Source organism: Oncorhynchus kisutch, linkage group LG4 (assembly GCF_002021735.2).
Source record: "Oncorhynchus kisutch isolate 150728-3 linkage group LG4, Okis_V2, whole genome shotgun sequence".
Classification (NCBI taxonomy): domain Eukaryota; kingdom Metazoa; phylum Chordata; class Actinopteri; order Salmoniformes; family Salmonidae; genus Oncorhynchus; species Oncorhynchus kisutch.
The window spans coordinates 65,610,712-65,630,256 of NC_034177.2; the positions used below are offsets into that span (position 1 = coordinate 65,610,712).

General features: G+C 44.6%; 1 protein-coding gene across 2 annotated transcripts; it reads right to left on the minus strand.

The window, feature by feature from the left end:
• Positions 1-16,148: 16,148 nt before the first annotated feature.
• On the minus strand, positions 16,149-19,174 carry LOC109888770 (visual system homeobox 1). Of its 2 annotated transcripts, none has more exons than XM_020479943.2 (5): positions 18,731-19,174; positions 18,299-18,377; positions 18,027-18,150; positions 17,747-17,927; positions 16,149-17,252 (listed from the first exon to the last, which is right to left on the minus strand). In XM_020479943.2, exons 1-5 carry the CDS (start codon positions 19,125-19,127, stop codon positions 16,990-16,992), a joined length of 1,044 nt encoding a protein of 347 aa, XP_020335532.2. In that variant the 5' UTR covers positions 19,128-19,174; the 3' UTR covers positions 16,149-16,989. The 2 variants fall into 2 exon arrangements, with proteins under 2 accessions (XP_020335532.2, XP_031679280.1); XM_031823420.1 differs by having other exon boundaries at positions 16,299-17,252; positions 17,735-17,927.
• Positions 19,175-19,545: the final 371 nt, after the last annotated feature.

Sequence of the window (19,545 nt, forward strand, 5' to 3'; positions counted from 1 at the left end):
TTCATGAACTCACACTTGACCTTTTCCGACTTGACTTTACTGACTTTTCTGATAGCTACTTTATTGAGGAAAAATGTACTTACTATGACTGAGATATGTGGCTATCTCACCTGGCTATCTTAAGGTGAATGCACTAACTGTAAGTCGCTCTGGATAAGAGTGTCTGCTAAATAACTAACATGTAAACGTAAGTATTCTGCTTGTTGGATTGCAGACAGAAACAGAACAACAGCATTGTTTGATGAACTCTCTCCATTACTCACATGCAGGATTTTTTGACACCCACCTTATCATGTTATAATCAATCTGAGTAGTATTTGTTTATAACTATTGTTTGGAAATGTGTGTTATTTATCATATTAAAGCTGTTGTTGTTGATATTGTTAATCATGGGATTAATATTACAGGATAAATAAACCATTATTGAGCCCAAACCAAAATACAATTTCATTTGGAAATCTACTACCCTATTTGCTATTCAAAAACATTGTAATCTCAAAACAATATCAGATTAAAGGCAGTGGGCCATTAGACTATAATGTGGAAAAGAAGGATAAGGCAGTAGAGCAATTATATGGTTTGTGAACCATTAAGTGGGAATTATGTGATTAAGCAGGGTTTTAAGGCTTAAACTAGACATGAAATACACAACTAGATATTAATATGAATCTTAAGAACCATTAACCAAATAGGGCAACTGTGATGGTGTTTTGCATTTCCAATACCCACTCAAACCATCACGATGAGACATATAGGCTAAGCAAAGCAATGTCAACAAGATACCTGTTTGACTAATTGTATTGCTGTTTTCTCACAGAAAAAAGGTATCTAAAAGTAGGATATTGAAATAAAAAGACTGTTTGAAAATACAAACTGTATTTAAATATGTGTAATTGTCAATGGTGTGCGTACTGGTAGCGGAGTCAGGTGCAGGAGAGCAGAGTTGTGAACAGGCGCACACTTTATTGAGACAGGAGAAACCAACAGACGGACGCCACTGTGTCAAAACCTCCAGCCGATTGGCAAAAGTGCAAAACGCGCAAACAGTCACAATAATTATGTTCAAACAAATAAACATACCTCGTGACAAGATACGGAATCTACGAACACCAGTCTGGCGCGTCAAAAAATGACACGTAACACAAACAATATCACACAAAGACATGAGGGGGAACAGAGGAATAAATACATGCAGTGTGATTAGGAAATGCAAACCAAGTGTGCAAAACAAGACAAAAACAAATGGATCAATGAAAAATGGAGCCCCGATGGCTAGAAAGCCGGTGACGTCGACCGCGTACGCCGCGCGAACAAGGAGAGAAGCCGACTTCGGCGGAAGTCGTGACAGTAATAATAATTCATTAAAATGTTTATTGACATGCACTTAGGCCCTAGAAAATATACATAGGTTGAATTTAATAAACAATTAACTTTATTTTATTTTTAGTAATGTAGTAGTAATGTTTTAGTAATGTAAAGTATTTACTAATTTAACATTCAGTAACCATAGTAGGCATACTGTACATATCTTCACCTGAAAAGCTAAAACAATTCTACTCAAACTGTGGACCTGCCTGTGGGTTTTCTTCAAGCTTCTTCATCAGTGTGAGCAGTCCTCATCTTCTGTTTTGTGTGTCTCATGATGAGTCTTCATACCTGGCAGAGACGTAATCTATTTCCACAAGGGCATTTCACCTGTGTGAATACTGCTGTGCCTGAAGATTGACATCCGTGAACCTAAATCCTTCCCACAGGTGGCACATTTGTATGGGTTCTCAGCTGGGTGGACATTATGGTGCTCCTTGAGATTCCAACAGAGACTGAATTGCTTACCACAAACATCCCAAGGGTGTGGCTTTTCCCCTGTGTGAGTAAACATGTGTCGCTTGAGGCTAAAGGAATGATAGAATATCTTTCCACAGGCTGCACAGGTCAGTGTCTTTCTGGGACACTCTGCGTGTTTTACAATCATGTGTAACTTGAGTTCGGAAGGTTGGTGGAGATGCTATCCACAGACAGAATCTCTTCCCACAAGTCTCATAGCCGAATGCGTTCTCCTCCTTGTGTGTATCTTGATGTCTGTTCAGATGGGCAGCATAACCAAAACCAAAGTTTTTATGCTGCGCTGAGTGTGCTGGTGTTATTTGAGGGAATGGACTTTGGCAAAACCTTTTACACATACAGCTGAAGTCAGAAGTTTACATACACTTAGGTTGGAGTCATTAAAACTAGTTTTTCAACCACTCCACAAATTTCTTGCTAACAAACTATACTTTTGGCAAGTCAGTTAGGACATCTACTTTGTGCATGACACAAGTCATTTTTCCAACAATTTTTTACAGAAAGATTATTTCACTTTTAATTCACTGTATCACAATTCCAGTGGATCAGAAGTTTACATACTGTGTCTTTAAACAGCTTGGAAAAATTCCAGAAAATTATGTCATGGTTTTAGAAGCTTCTGATAGGCTAATTGATATAATTTGAGTCAATTGGAGGTGTACCTGTGGATGTATTTCAAGACCTACCTTCAAACTCAGTGCATCATTGCTTGATGTCATGGGGAAATCAAAAGAAATCAGCCAAGACCTCAGGAAAAAAATTGTAGACCTCCACAAGTCTGGTTCAACCTTGGGAGCAATTTCCAAATGCCTGAAGGTACCACGTTCATCTGTACAAAGGATAGTACGCAAGTATAAACACCATGGGACCACGCTGCCGTCATACCGCTCAGGAAGGAGACGTATTCTGTCTCCTAGAGATGAACATACTTTGGTGCGAAAAGTGCAAATCAACCCCAGAACAACAGAAAAGGACCTTGTGAAGATGCTGGAGGAAACAGGTACAAACGTATCTATAGCCACAGTAAAACGAGTCCCACATCGACATAACCTGAAAGGCCGCTCAGCAAGGAAGAAGCCACCGCTCCCAAACCACCATAAAAAAGCCAGACTACGGTTTGCAACTGCACATGGGGACAAAGATTGTACTTTTTGGCCATAATGACCATCATTACCCCATGAAGCACGGGGTTGGCAGCATCATGTTGTGGGTGTGCTTTGCTGCAGGAGGGCCTGGTGCACTTCACAAAATAGATGGCATCATGAGGAAAAAAATTATGTGGATATATTGAAGCAACATTTCAAGACTTCAGTCAGGAAGTTAAAGCTTGTTCGAAATGGGTCTTCCAAATGGACAGTGACCCCAAGCATACTTCCAAAGTTGTGGAAAAATGGCTTAAGGACAACAAAGTCAAGGTATTGGAGTGGTCATCACAAAGCCCTGACCTCAATCCTATAGAAAATGTGTGGGCAGAACTGAAAAAGTGTGTGCGAGCAAGGAGGCCTACAAACCTGACTCGGTTACACCAGCTCTGTCAGAAGGAATGGGCCAATATTCACCCAACTTATTGTGGGAGGCTTGTGAAAGGCTACCTGAAATGTTTGACCCAAGTTAAACAATTGAAAGGCAATGCTACCAAATAATAATTGAGTGTATGTAAACTACTGACGCACTGGGGATGTGATGAGAGAAATAAAAGCTGAAATAAATCATTCTCTCTGCTATTATTCTGACATTTCACATTCTTAAAATAAAGTGGTGATCCTAACTGACCTAAGACAGGGAATGTTTACTCGGATTAAGCATCAGGAATTGTGAAAAACTGAGTTTAAATGTATTTGGCTAAGGTGTATGTAAACTTCTGACTTCAACTGTGTATTACATTGGCGCACAGTCTCTCTTGTGTGATTGATATCGTGTCTGGCGCGATGGCGCTTTAGACAAAACCTGTACCACAGTAACCACAGACGAATGATTTGGCCTTAAATAGGTGTACTATTCACTGAAGATTCCTGAGATCAGCCTGGGCCGAAAAAATGCATTCCACAAAGTTAGCATGAATGCCGTTTTTTTTGTGTTGACTGTCGTCTTGCTTCTGCACTTTTTGCTCTGCTCTACGGTATCACTATCCTTGTCTTTGGTGTCTGAGGTTGGGCCTGGGGAGGGCAGCAGTGTGTCTGGTTTTTCCAGGCTCTCTGTAGGGGTGAGCTGAGATGTTGATCCCTGTCACACCCTGACCATAGTTTGCTTTGTATGTTTCTATGTTTTGGTTGGTCAGGGTGTGAGCTGAGTGGGCATTCTATGTTTCATGTCTAGTTTGTCTATTTCTATGTCTGGCCTGATATGGTTCTCAATCAGAGGCAGGTGTTAGTCATTGTCTCTGATTGGGAACCATATTTAGGTAGCCTGGGTTTCACTGTGTGTTTGTGGGTGATTGTTCCTGTCTCTGTGTTTGCACCAGATAGGACTGTTTCGGTTTTCACATTTTCATTATTTTGGTAGTTTATTCATGTATAGTTTTCCTTTATTAAAATAACATGAATCTTCACAACGCTGCATTTTGGTCCGACTCTCCTTCACCACAAGAGAATCGTTACAGAATCACCCACCACAACAGGACCAAGCGGCGTGACAACAGGCAACAGCGGCGCAATGAGGATTGGACATGGGACGATATATTGGATGGCAAGGGTTGCTACACATGGGAGGAGATCCTGGCGGGAAGGGATCGCCTTCCATGGGAACAGGTGGAGGCAGCGAGGAGAGCAGAGGCAGCCGGAGAGAGGAGACGGCGATATGAGGGAACACGGTTGGCAAGGAAGCCCGGGAGTCAGCCCCAAAAATTTCTTGGGGGGGGCTCACAGGGAGTATGGCTATGCCAGGTAGGAGACCTGCGCAAACTCCCTGTGCTTACCGGGGGGCTAGAGAGACCGGACAGGCACCGTGTTATGCTGTGAAGCGCACTGGTGCGGTACATTCAAGCTCCGCGTATCGGCCGGGCTAGAGTGAGCATTGAGCCAAGTGCCATGAAGCCGGTTCTACGCAGCTGGTCTCCAGTGCGTCTCCTTGGGCCGGCTTACATGGCACCAGCTTTGAGGCACGGTGTCCCCGGTTCGCCTGCATAGCCCAGTGCGGGCTATTCCACCTTGCCGCACTGGCAGAGCGACTGGGAGTATTCAATCAGGTAAGGTTGGGCAGGCTCGGTGCTCAAGAGCTCCAGTGCGCCTGCACGGTCCAGTCTACTCAGTACCACCTCCACACACCAGCCCTCCGGTGGCAGCTCCCCGCACCAGGCTTCCTGTGCGTGTCCTCGGCCCAGTACCACCAGTGCCAGCACCACGCATCAGGCCTACAGTGCGCCTCGCCTCTCCAGCGCTGCCAGAGCCTTCCTCCTCTCCTGCGCTGCTGGAGTCTCCCGCCTGTTTAGCGCTGCCAGAGCCTTCCGCCTCTACAGCGTTGCCGGAGTCTCCTGCCTGTTTGGAGCAGCCAGAGCTGCCAGTTTGCATGGAGCAGCCAGAGCTGCCAGTCTGCATGGAGCAGCCAGAGCTGCCAGTCTGCATGGAGCAGCCAGAGCTGTCAGTCTGCATGGAGCAGCCAGAGCTGCCAGTCTGAATGGAGCAGCCAGAGCTGCCAGTCTGCATGGAGCAGCCAGAGATGCCAGTCTGCATGGAGCAGCCAGAGCTGCCAGTCTGCATGGAGCAGCCGGAGATGCCAGTCTGCATGGAGCAGCCGGAGATGCCAGTCTGCATGGAGCAGCCAGAGCTGCCAGTCTGCAAGAAGCCGCCAGAGCTGCCAGTCTGCATGGAGCAGCCAGTCTGCATGGAGCAGCCAGAGCTGCCAGTCAGCATGGAGCAGCCAGAGCCGTCAGTCTGCCAGGATCCGCCAGTCAGCCAGACTCTTCCAGATCCGCCAGTCAGCCAGACTCTTCCAGATCCGCCAGTCAGCCAGACTCTTCCAGATCCGCCAGTCAGCCAGACTCTTCCAGATCCGCCAGTCAGCCAGACTCTTCCAGATCCGCCAGTCAGCCAGACTCTTCCAGATCCGCCAGTCAGCCAGACTCTTCCAGATCCGCCAGTCTGCCAGACTCTTCCAGATCCGCCAGTCAGCCAGACTCTTCCAGATCCGCCAGTCAACCAGGATCTGCCAGAGCCTTCCTCCTCTCCTGTGCTGCCGGAGTCTGAAGAGCCCCTCTGTCCCAAGCTGCCCCTCTGTCCCGAGCTGCCCCTCTGTCCCGTGTTATTAAGTAGGGTTGCCGTGGCTAGGAGGTCACGGAAGTGGACAAGGTGGGGGACTAAGACTACGGTGAAGTGGGGGCCACGTCCAGCACCAGAGCCGCCACCGCGGACAGATGCCCACCCAGACCCTCCCCTATAGGTTCAGGTTTTGCGGCCGGAGTCCGCACCTTGAGGGGAGGGGGGGGGGGGGGGTACTGTCACACCCTGACCATATAGTTTGCTTTGTATGTTTCTATGTTTTGGTTGGTCAGGGTGTGAGCTGATTGGGCATTCTATGTTTCATCTCTCATTTCAGTCTGCAATATTTATTGATTTTCACGGGTCATTTAAGGTGGTCATGTCACGGGAGTAAACTGTTGCACATGTAAATTAAACGATGTTAAACTACCCAACACACTAGTGGCGGCTGGTGGGTGGAGCTATAGGAGGACGGGCACATTGTAATGGTGGGAACGGAATAAATGGAATGTTATCAAACACGTCAAACATATGGAAGCCACATGTTTGACTCCGTTCCATTAATTCCATTCAGCCAGTGGAGGCTGGTGAGCTCCTCCCACCAGCCTCCACTGCAACACACATAGGCTTAAAATAGTGCAATCTGCAGAGAAAATTCTGGATAGTTTTGCCCAATCACCCAATATGTTGATGGCGATCTCATGGACTATCATTAATTGCATCCTTGGCTACATGTACTCAAAAGTGGTTATATTTCTGTTTGCCCCATCCCTCAACTTTATTTAGTGTCTACAGGCGAGAGCTCTGTGTGTGTGGGGTGGGGGGGGGGGGGGGCTCTCGCCTAGGACACCTCGGACCCCCCGCCAAGGACTACAACATGTGTTCAGTCAGTCTTACACTATGGCTTCAACAAAGGCCACCAGTACCATGTGCTCTTTTTCCATCTCACCCAGCTCAACAAGAAAACTGTTCAAGAGGACCTTGATCATTCTGGCAAATCCCTTCAGGGAGAACATTTCTCTTTTTTATTCTTGTCATTTTTTTTGCTGTTGACTTTGCTGGTGAACAGCCGCCTACTCATTGGTAGCCGTCCTACACATTGTTTCTGTGGTCTGTGGTCTTTTACAATGCTTTGTTATAGCCTTCTTTGTGCTGTAGTCCTATTAATTTCTGCCCATATGTGCTGGGATTTTCGGGGGATAGTGCAATGCACATCAGGTTCATTTTTGGTTCTGAATGAAAGTTGAAAAGACATAATTTACAGACGTTGAAAATACCTATTTTTGAGTAAGCATTATATCACAATAATAATTATTAAATCAATTTAATATGGGAAAGAGGAGCCACCTGAAGATTCCAACAGAATAATTATTATAGCTTCCATCTGTCACATGCACTTATGTTAGCTTGTCGAAAGCTTTAAAACTGGCAGAGATTATGTTCAAAGTAGTCCAACCTATAGAACAGAGGTCAGCAACAGGGGGTCCGCGGTGGTCGTTGAGTAATTAAAAACATTATAAGAATGGATTTTTGGGGCATTTTAGTTTTTGGTCAAACAAGACTGTAAAATCAAGAGTCAATTTCATTTAGGAAGCCTGTTCCCAAGTATTCACACAAATCAAATGAAGAGACCTATGTGATTTGTAGCTCAGCGTAATCAAGGTATGAAATCATTGTTCATTTCAAACGCTCTCTCTTTTTGGAGAAATTATTATAATTATTATCCAGCCCCCCACCAACCATTTACTCCAACAAACAACATCATTAGGTGGATGGATTTAGTTACATACCCCTGTCATAGAATAAACCAACAGACCACTTCAACTAGAATAACATTCTCAGTAATGATTACAGATTTTTTTTTTTCTTGCTATGACTGTGATATGTTGTTTATCTACTTTATTTTAATACAGTGACTGTAAGTCGCTCTGGATAAGAGCGTATGCTGAATGACAAAAATTAAAATGTAAAAACAAACACTTGCAAAGCATGCTAGGTATTATCATAATGAGCTCTTCCCCCAAACAAGTGAAAATGTGGTCAGTCTGGACCAGACCAAATCTGAACAAATCATAGACGTCTAAATTTGGTTTCACAAGTTTGAACAGCACAGCACAGCACAGTTTGGCACAGTTCAGTACAGTAGAGCACAGTAGAACAGTGGTTCACAAACTTTTTGGGCATCGGGGACCCATTTTGTGATAGCACATTCATCAGGGACCCCCTCATAATACATTACATGACCAAAAGTATGTGGACACCTGCTTGTCGAACATCTCATTACAAAATCATGGCATTAATATGGAGTTGGTCCCCCCTTTGCTGCTATAAAAGCCTCCACTCCCCCTTTGCTGCAACAACAGCATACACTCTTATGGGAAAGCTTTCCACTAGATGTCGGAACATTGCTGCAGGGACTTACATCCATTCAGCCAAAAGAGCATTAGTGAAGTCGGGCACTGATGTTGGGCGATTATGCCTGGCTCGCAGTCGGAGTTCCAATTCATCCTAAAGGTGTTAGATGGGGTTGAGGTCAGGGCTCTGTGCAGAACAGTCAAGTTCTTCCACACCAATCTCAACAAACCATTTCTGTATGGACCTCGCTTTGTTCATGGGGGCATTTTCATATTGGAAGCACAGAATCGTCTAGAATGTTATTGGATGCTGTAGCGTTAAGATTTCACATCACTGCAACTAAGGGGCCTAGCCTGAACTATGAAAAACAGCCCCAGACCATTATTCCTCCTCCACCAAACGTTACAGTTGGCACTATGCATTGGGGCAGGTAGCGTTCTCCTGGCATCCGCCAAACTCAGATTTGTCCGTCGGACTGATGGTCTAGTGAGTGTTGAAACCGAGGACAGACGATTTCTACATGCTACACGCTTCCGTACTCAGTGGTCCGAGCCGTTGTTGCTTCAGAGCTGCTCTAGCAGGGCAGAAATTTCACAAACTGAATTGTTGGAAAGTTTGCATCCTTTGACGGTGCCACGTTCAAAGTTAAGAAGCTCTTCAGTAAGGCCATTCTACTGACAATGTTTGTCTATGACACTCATTTGAAGGTGTGTCCACATACTTTTGTATATATAGTGTATCAGAAAACAACTTCTACTTTAAAGTGAGATTACATTGAATACAATAAGTTTTACAATGACTTCTGCAGTGCATGGCTGGACTAACCAAGTCTCGGGCCCTGGGAAAGAACATTTTAAAATCCCCCCTCTTGGCATCAAAGAGAAATGTTTGCAGTTTTAAAGCAGAAATCAGCAGTTAAAACATAACAATTAGGATTAGAAAGGGAAACCTAGCCGTGAGTTTGCCTCGAAACGAGCATAGAAGACATTTGGCTTGACTGGGAGGTTTGCGTCACTGGGCAACTCACGGCTAGGTTTCCCTTTCTGATCCGTAATAGTCTGCAAACCCTTTCACATCCGATGAGTGTCGGAGCCGATGTATTATGATTCTGTCTTTGTCCTATATTGACATTTTCCATTTTTGATGTCTCGTCGGAGGTTGTAGCGGGCTTTCTTGTAAGTGTCCAAAGCATATACTGTATTGTACTGCACACTCACCTACCACGGATCCCTTGTCCAAAATGCATTTAATTTAAGGTGCAACAACAGATTAATGCAGACCCCACTTTGAAAACCACTGCAGTAGAGTATGGTACAATAGAGTGTATAGTGTCATATAGTGTCATTCAGTGGAGTCAAGCAGAGTACAGTACAGGAGAGTTTAATTCACTAGCTGGCCTCCGCCCAGTACCTTGCCCTGAAACTTAGGCACTGTCACTAGCCGGCTACAATCCGATACTCTACCATGCACCTTAGAGACTGCTGCCCTATGTACATAGAGTCATTGAACACTGGTCACTTGAGAGATCCAATGCATAAGTTTTATCTCAATATCAAATCATTTCTGGCAAAGAATTAAGCACCTTACTGTGATTGTTTTCAATTAAAATGATCAAAAAGGAACAGAAGTAGCTTTTTAGCAAAGGGCAATTTCTCAAGCAAGAATTTTGCTACGACTGTCTGGGAGTGGTCTGAGTTGGGGGGGGGGGGGGGGGGGGGGGGCTGAACTAGCTTTTATTGGCAGAGAGGTTTGGAATTCTCTTTCTTATTGGTCTATTAACTAATATACCTGTCACGGTCGTCCTCCTCTTCATCTGAAGAGGAGAGGCGAGAAGGATCGGACCAAAATGCGGCGTCGTAAGTGTCCATGGTAAATCTTTAATACCGAAAGTACTGACACTGTATACAAAACAATAAACAAATGACGACCGTGAAGCTACAACATAGACAATCACAGTGACACCCAGGCTACCTAAGTATGATTCTCAATCAGAGACAACTAATGACACCTGCCTCTGAGAACCATACTAGGCCGAAACATAGAAAACCCCAAATCATAGAAAATCAAACATAGACTGCCCACCCAACTCACGCCCTGACCATACTAAATAAATACAAAACAAAGGAAATAAAGGTCAGAACGTGACAGTACCCCCCCCAAAGGTGCGGACTCCGGCCGCAAAACCTTGACCTATAGGGGAGGGTCTGGGTGGGCGTCTGTCCGCGGTGGCGGCTCTGGCGCGGGACGCGGACCCCACTTAACCATTGTCTTTGTCCGCCTTATTGTCCGCCTCCGTGGCTTTCTAACCATGACCACCCCTCTCAATGACCCCACTGGACAGAGGGGCGGAAGCTCTGGACAGAGGGGCGGAAGCTCTGGACAGAGGGGCAGAAGCTCTGGCGCCTCTGGGCTGAGGGGCTCTGGCGCCTCAGACTCCGGCAGCGGCGCCGGACAGGCGGGATATTCCGGCAGCGGCGCCGGACAGGCGGGAGACTCCGGCAGCGGCGCCGGACAGGCGGGAGACTCCGGCAGCGGCGCCGGACAGGCGGGAGGCTCCGGCAGCGGCGCCGGACAGGCGGGAGGCTCCGGCAGCGGCGCCGGACAGGCGGGAGGCGCCGGACAGGCGGGAGGCTCCGGACAGGCGGGAGGCTCCGGCAGCGGCGCCGGACAGGCGGGAGGCTCCGGCAGCGGCGCCGGACAGGCGGGAGGCTCCGGACAGGCGGGAGGCTCCGGACAGGCGGGAGGCTCCGGCAGCGGCGCCGGACAGGCGGGAGGCTCAGGCAGCGGCGCCGGACAGGCGGGAGGCTCCGGACAGGCGGGAGGCTCCGGCAGCGGCGCCGGACAGGCGGGAGGCGCCGGACAGGCGGGAGGCTCCGGCGCCGGACAGGCGGGAGACTCCGGCAGCGGCGCCGGACAGGCGGGACCACCTGCAGGGAGGAGACAGAGAGACAGCCTGGTGCGTGGGGCTGCCAGGCTGGGGAGACCTTCAGGAGGCTTGGTGTTAGGAGGCACCTGAAGGACCGGGCTGTGGGGGAGCACTGGAGCGCAACCTTGGCACCACTTCCCCAGGCTGGACAACTACTCTAGCCCGGACCCTCCAGAGTGCAGGCACAGGTTGAACCGGGCTGTGGGTAAGCACGGGAGATCTAGTGCTTACTACACGCACCTCTCCCTTAGGCTCCACTCCCACATTCGCCCGGCACGAGCGGAGCGCAGGCAGAGGACGCACTGCACCCTCCCAGCGCCCCGGAGACACAGCACGCAGAGCCGGCGCAGGATAACCTGGACCAAAACTGCGTACCGGCGACCAGACCCGCTGAGCAGGCACCATACGCCCTGGCTCGATGCCCACACTCTCACGGCACTTTCGGGGGGCTGCCCTATAGCGCACCGGGCTATGGGCACGCACTGGCGACACCGTGCGCTTAACCGCATAACACGGTGCCTGACCAGTAATGCGCTGCTTATAATAAGCACGAGGAGTGAGCTCAGGTCTGCTACCTGGCTTACTACCACACCTCGTCTGCCTCTCGTACCCGTCGCACTGCCGTGCTGCCTCCTCATATCGCCGCCGCTCAGCTTTCGCTGCCTCCAGCTCTGCTTTGGGGCGGCGATATTCCCCAGCCTGCGCCCAGGGTCCTTTCCCGTCCAGAATCGAGAAGGATCGGACCAAAATGCGGCGTCGTAAGTGTCCATGGTAAATCTTTAATAAAGCAAGTACTGACACTGTATACAAAACAATAAACAAATGACGACCGTGAAGCTACAACATAGCCAATCACCCACAAACACACAGTGACACCCAGGCTACCTAAGTATGATTCTCAATCAGAGACAACTAATGACACCTGCCTCTGATTGAGAACCATACTAGGCCGAAACATAGAAAACCCCAAATCATAGAAAATCAAACATAGACTGCCCACCCAACTCACGCCCTGACCATACTAAATAAATACAAAACAAAGGAAATAAAGGTCAGAACGTGACAATACCAAATGGTGATGTCAAAACTCCATCCCACCAAAACAGGCTGACATTTCAGGTGGTCTTTTCAAATAGCTCTTCAAATAAAAGGGCATTACCATCATTTTCACAATTTCACAGAATTATTCCAACCTCATATTGTGGAAAATATACAGTTGAAGTTGGAAGTTTACATACACTTAGGTTGGAGTCATTAAAACTTGTTTTTCAACCACTCCAAAACATTTCTTGTTAACAAACTATAGTTTTGGCAATTCTGTTAGGACATCTACTTTGTGCCTGACACAAGTACTTTTTCCAACAATTGTTACAAACTCAGTGCCTCTTTGCTTGACATCATGCGAAAATCAAAAGAAATCAGCCAAGACCTCAGAACGAAAATTGTAGACCTCCACAAGTCTGGTTCATCCTTGGCAGTAATTTCCATACACTTGAAGGTACCACGTTCATCTGCACAAACAATAGTACGCAAGTATAAACACCATGGGACCACGCAGCCGTCATACCGCTCAGGAAGGAGATGCGTTCTGTCTCCTACAGATGAATGAACTTCGGTGCGAAAAGTGCAAGTCAATCCCAGAACAACAGCAAAGGACCTTGTGAAGATGTTGGAGGAAACAGGTACAAAAGTATTTATATCCACAGTAAAACGAGTCCTATATCGACATAACCTGAAAGGCCGCTCATCAAGGAAGAAGCCACTGCTCCAAAACCGCCATAAAAAAGCCGGACTACGGTTTACAACTGCAAATTGGCCAGATCAAGAACACCCTCCAGGAGGTAGGCGTATCTGTGTCAAAGTCAACTATCAAGAGAAGACTTCACTAGGGCAAATACAGCGGGTTTACCACAAGATCTAAACCATTGGCAAGCCTCAAAAGCAGGAAGACCAGATTTTCTCAAAAAAAATCTGAAGTGTTTAATACTATTTATCTGCTCAGATTCAGCCAAATGCTTCAAAACTCATTGGACGGCACTTCACAGTGCAGCTGGACAATGACCCGAAGCATACTGCGAAAGCAACCCAATACTTTTTTAAGGCAAAGAAGTGAAATGTTCTGCAATGACCAAGTCAATCACCTGACCTGAATCCAATTGAGCATACATTTTACTTGCTGAAGGCAAAACTGAAAGCAAAACGGTCCAAGAACAAGCAGGAACTGAAGACAGCTGCAGTAAAGGCCTGGCAGAGCATCACCATGGAAGAAACCCAGCATCTGGTGATGTCTATCGGTTCCAGACTTCAGGCAGTCATTGACCGCAAAGAATTTGCAACCAATTATTAAAACTAGCAATTTAATTGATGATTATGTTAGTTTGTCAAATTACATAATATTGACCAGACCCTTGAATTAAAGATGCAAGTCTTAAAGCACATCTTTATTGTTTCCTTTCCAATCCATTGTGGTGGCGTACAGAGACAAAATGATGCAAATTGTGTCACTGTTCAAAAACTTATGGACCTGACTGTATACAGTATATTTATATTCCGGACTCTGGTCTGGAAGCTAAATTCCTGCAATTCTATCCATTTTGCCATTGGGTTTTGTACTGTGTGTTTAAATAATGTATTCTCGCTCATTCTATTTTTTCTACTACTGTACATTGCCTTTTAGTTACACTGTTTATACGCACTGCATATTTCTTTATATACTGGATTTTTGACATAGCTCACTCTAATATATTTACTGCTGTACATATCATACTTAGTATATCTTGTGTCAATTCCGGTGTATATACAGTGGGGCAAAAAAGTATTTAGTCAGCCACCAATTGCGCAAGTTCTCCCACTTAAAAAGATGAGAGAGGCCTGTAATTTTCATCATAGGTACACTTCAACTATGACAGACAAAATGAGAAAAAAAATCCAGAAAATCACATTGTAGGATTTTTAATGAATTTCATTTGCAAATTATGGTGGAAAATAAGTATTTGGTCACTTACAAACAAGCAAGATTTCTGGCTCTCACAGACCTGTAACTTCTTCTTTAAGAGGCTCCTCTGTCCTCCACTCATTACCTGTATTAATGGCACCTGTTTGAACTTATTATCAGTATAAAAGACACCTGTCCACAACCTCAAACAGTCACACTCCAAACTCCACTATGGCCAATAATTTGCAAATATATATTTTTTAAATGATACAATGTGATTTTCTGGATTTTTTAAAATAATTTTGTCTGTCATAGTTGAAGTGTACCTATGATGAAAATTACAGGCCTCTCTCATCTTTTTAAGTGGGAGAACTTGCACAATTGTTGGCTGACTAAATACTTTTTTGCCCCACTGTATGTATACGTATAGATTGCATTTCTATTACTGTTACAGTGCTATTTGGGTTAATTGGAATTGTTCCGACATTCCAAGATTTGTTGTTACAATAAAAATGACTAAGAAAAATATATGTATTATTTGTGTACTTGCTGAACATTTTCCTGCATTGTTAGGAGCTAGTAACACAAGCATTTCTCTGCACCCGCTATAACATCTGCTAAACTGTATACACGACAGATAAACTTTGATTGGATTTTGATTTGATTAAAATACAGTATAATTTAATTCAGTACAGTACAGTTTTGTTCAGTAGAGTAGAGTGCATGAGAGTAAAGGAGGGTATAGTACAGTACATTATACTGTACTATAAAAAAATATATATATTTTCACATGAATTAGCCACACTCAAAAAAACACAAAACTGACCATATCCCATATCTGCTGAAATACTTTTTGTACATATTTGCACGAATTAAATGTGAGGTTGTGTTGCTGTGGATGTTGAAATCATGGCCCATCCAGACCTGACCCAATTTGAACCAAACATAAACGCCTATGATTCAGATTTCATCGCCCGGACCACACCCCCAAAAAGATGTCTGGACAGGACCAGGCGTCGGTCCGTGCTTAGCGGGAATGACCGTGACCTGCTCAACCTGGGACAGGGTGCGTTAAATAGAGCCACTGCAAGGATGCTCCCATTACCATCATAACTATTTAAATCATCATCGTCTTCTGCTACTCTTATGCGCATACATATACAATGAGGCATCCAGGGCTGTTTACGGCGCTTCAACTGAACAACCGCCGTCTTGTTTGCTTGTTAGAGGTTAAAAGGTTACACGTTTTATGTACAGGAAATATCATGTGCCTTTCAATCTTCAAAATTGGTCAGGGTGCTATTTTGTTTTTGGAATATTTTTAATACTTTTATTGTATTCCAAAAAAAGATAAATAGCCTACATTTTCAACATTGGCAAAACATTGTGTTTTGATACCCATGTCGTGAACTAATTAGTTGTTTTTTTAGAGTAATTTAGATTTCTGTTAAATATTTAATGTAGTCTTAACATTTTTGGGGCGAATAAGGCGGTGAGAGAACCAACTGTGTAGGCCTATCTCCATCTCTGTTTTCTTCAAAAAAAATATGTTTTTAGGTCAACAGGAAATCTCATCTCCTGAGGGGAAAGATGCGCTGTCTCTCTGTGTGTGTGTTTGTGTGGACCATGTTAATTCCTTAGTGATGTGGACACCGAGGAACTTGAAGCGATCGACCCGCTCCACTATACAGCCTCATCGATACACTGATTCTGTTGGTTGTCCTCTTCTGTCAGAATTTCCAAACATTCAATATTTATTTTTGACTATAAATAATGAATGGGAAAAAAGCAACAATGCGGAACTGTGTGTTAGTGGTAAGTGTACCAACATAGCAACGGTAGCAGGTGTCAAAGATGTGTGCTAGAAAACATTTTAAGTGCATACGCAAAGTCTACCTTTTGGAATGTAATTTATTTCATAGAAGTTAGTTATATCAGTGTACGCTATAGTTAGTAGCTTATTGCATCAGCGTATGTCTTTTTTTAACCAATTTAAATGGTACATCAAGTGAATGAAGGTATACGAACAACTCAAAGAAAGACAGAATTTTAAAAAAAGATTGTATTTATTTGACTGTTTTCATGATATTGCTGTTCTTATTTTCGCTGTCATTACAGTGAAATTGACCTCTGAATGCAGCATGACATTCAGTATCAACACAACTAAAGTGCTTAATTTCGCCCATTGATAACGATGATCTGTGTATTTTAGTTGATGTTTTATACAAAATGCAGGCGGTGGGGCTTACACCCTAACCATCAACATTCAAAAATATGAAATAAGATGTAAGGTTGGTAATTTTCAGTAATTGTTTTCAGAGAAATGTGTTTGTTTATGTGTATTTCTGGTGGTCCTTTCTCTTCTTTCTTGAAATATTATTTCAATACCACAAAAAATGTAACAAAAGTATAGAAAGGAATAAAACATTAAATAGTATCTTATTTAAAACCAGACAAGGTTATAAAACATATGTTCAAATACAAGTATTAAGAAATAAGACAAGTACACTGTACACTCCTAAATTGATGGGACCGTTGCACATCTTTGGAAAATAACCCACAAGGCGCACACTGGTTGAATCAACGTTGTTTCCACGTCATTCATTGAAATTACGTTGAACCAAGGTGGAATAGACGTTGCCTTGACGTCTGTGCCCAGTGGGAATTGTCTTCGAGGTGAGCATCATTTCCACGCAAAAGTCCGAGCTCACTGTCTGCAACGGGGATTGACGTCTATTTTAGCTCTCTTCGTCTGAATCACTGTTGGGAACGAGATCCCTCTGCGGCGACAATGATTTGAAAGTGCTCTTGTTGCTGTCCTGCTTGGAGGTGCTGGATAGGTCTATTGCCATGTCCTCACTGTCGTCTACAGCACTAGCGCGGCTGGGCCAGGACATGTCGCTGTCTTTCCCTTTAGTTTCCTCCGAGTAAGTTTCCGAGTGGGAAGACTCTGGCGTACCTGGGGATTTCTTTACTATCTCCATGGACTTCTTGTGCATTCCTGCGTAAAGTGATACAAATTAACAAAAAAAACAATTAGTCTCGGCGTACACGTAGCTTATAGCAAAATAAATCCATATAAGTAGAGGTTAGCCCTATTGGCAAACGAAAATGTAACATTTAGGCCTACAGGGTAGCCTAGTGGTTAAGAGCGTTGGACTAGTAACCGGAAGGTTGCAAGTTCAAACCCCCGAGCTGACGAGGTGCAAATCTGTCGGTCTGCCCCTGCACAGGCGTCAGGGGCAGACCGTCAACGTCAACCCACTGTTCCTAGGCCGTCATTGAAAATAAGAATTTGTTCTTAACTGACTTGCCTAGTTAAATAAAGGTCAAATTAAAATTCCTCGTTATTATGTCTATGTTATGTTGTAGGCTACATCTAGGCCTATATCAAACATTGTACAGATACAAAACACATCTCAGCTATGTATTCAATGGATTAAATACATATTTGAGTCTTATATGATGAATAAAGCAAACAACCTGCTGGCTCACCTAGAAGCCAGGGAGCACAGGAGCCCATCATCCCGCTCTTGGCGGAGTTGATGATTGATTCTGGCAGAGGTATGGAGTGGCGGACCATGGCACCGTAGAGCCCATACTCTGCCATCACACTACTGCGTCCCCAGCACTTCTCACGTTTTCTCCACTTGGCCCGACGATTCTGGAACCATACCTGGAAAAAAATTGCACAAAATGTTAGATCTTTGGAAAATTTTCCGGTATTAAACCATCAATATGGCCATTGTAGGCCTACATGTTTATATAGGCCTACCTGTATTCTGTCCTCAGGCAATTCTGTCTTCATTGCTAACATTTCCCTGGCATATACGTCTGGGTAATGTGCTTCATGGAATGCCTTTTCGAGCTCCTCCAGTTGATGCGATGTGAACACGGTTCTGTAAATTATTTTATTTTTTAAGTTGGAAGCATTGATAAAGCAGGCTTCCCAAAGGCATTCATTGTACTAGTTTAATGTAATACTCTACTCAATGTCTCTATTTTTTTTGCTCTGGAGCAATAAAACTGTCATCATTATGTACCAACCTGTGCCTCCTTTTCTTTCTCTTCTGTGAGTTCCCTGAGTTTTTCGAATCGTTTCGATCACCAGAGAGACATTCATCATCTGAAAAGAAAAAGGAAAACATATATTAGAGACAAAATAATCTATTCAAAATCAAACGAATAAACGTTAATTGAAAATTGTGCTGAACATTTTTTATACATTGAGAGCTTATACATGCTATATAGACTAATTGAATATAATTATATGTATCAAAAGTTACACGTTGGAATGTTATCCAAAATAACAGCTCCCATATTAGTCTCGCGCTAAATCAACCTTGAACGCAATCCAATTTGAAATAAATTGAGCTACATGAAGAAGTTGCTGTTTCAGGACCCCCTGAGAATAAATGCAAAGTGGACCGCTTCCCTAAAGCACTAACTTTAAAGTCAACTATTTGAAGTGAGCTGTACCAGAGTAGGGGTCTCTTTGTTGCTCCAAGTTCTGCATGAAATGACTCTCGGTCCTGGACTGAAGGAGGGGTATGTGACTCGGTAGGAAGCAGGGGGCTCCCGCAGGTTGCTGAGCCGCCAAACTGCACAGAAACCCTAGACCAAGCGGCAAGGATCCTCCAGCGAAAGGGAATCCCATCCCAGTGCTCTGAATATCCCCGTTACCTCCTACTCCATGAGGTCCGGATGGGCGAGGCTGGAGATCCGTTTCAAGACCCAGTAGGTCCGTGATGGCAAAGCCTTTAGACCTAAACCCAGATCCATGAAGTCGTGACTTATCGATCCCAAATGATGGAGCCAGCATCTTGACTTTGGGCTTTTCATCCGAGCCATCATCTCTTCCTGTCATGGTTGTCATTGTAAAGCGCTACTTTCTCTTTCTCCTGTAGCTCGGGGTGATGAGGCGGGAGATGACAAACGGCAGGACTATTTATCCCTGTGTCATATTCAGGGAAACCTCTAGTGACCAATCAGAGCAAAAGGCACCCGTCAAACCGAAAGGAGGCGTTTCCCTTTTTCAATCCCAAAGGATTAATTGCCACCAATTTCCCATCAAATCCGATAAGGATTTTCTCCTCTGTCCCCTCTATCCGAATTGGTCCTAAGTGTTTTTCTCTGATGGCAAATGTCACTTATGTAGCCAGGGCTGCAGGCCAAACAATAATGAATGCTTTACAACTTTCAAAATAATATTTTGAAGGAATACAGGCCATGTGACATTTTGCAATTATCAACCAAAACTGAAAGAGTTTTTTAGCAATCAAACGTTTATTAAT

Coding starts and splice junctions, on each gene's coding strand:
- LOC109888770 (XM_031823420.1), bottom strand. CDS start 19,127: ATGACAACCATGACAGGAAGAGATGATGGCTCGGATGAAAAGCCCAAA. Junction 18,378..18,730: donor ACAAAGAGACCCCTACTCTG/GTACAGCTCACT, acceptor TTTTCTTTTCAG/ATGATGAATGTCTCTCTGGT. Junction 17,928..18,026: donor TGCCTGAGGACAGAATACAG/GTAGGCCTATAT, acceptor ATTTTTTTCCAG/GTATGGTTCCAGAATCGTCG.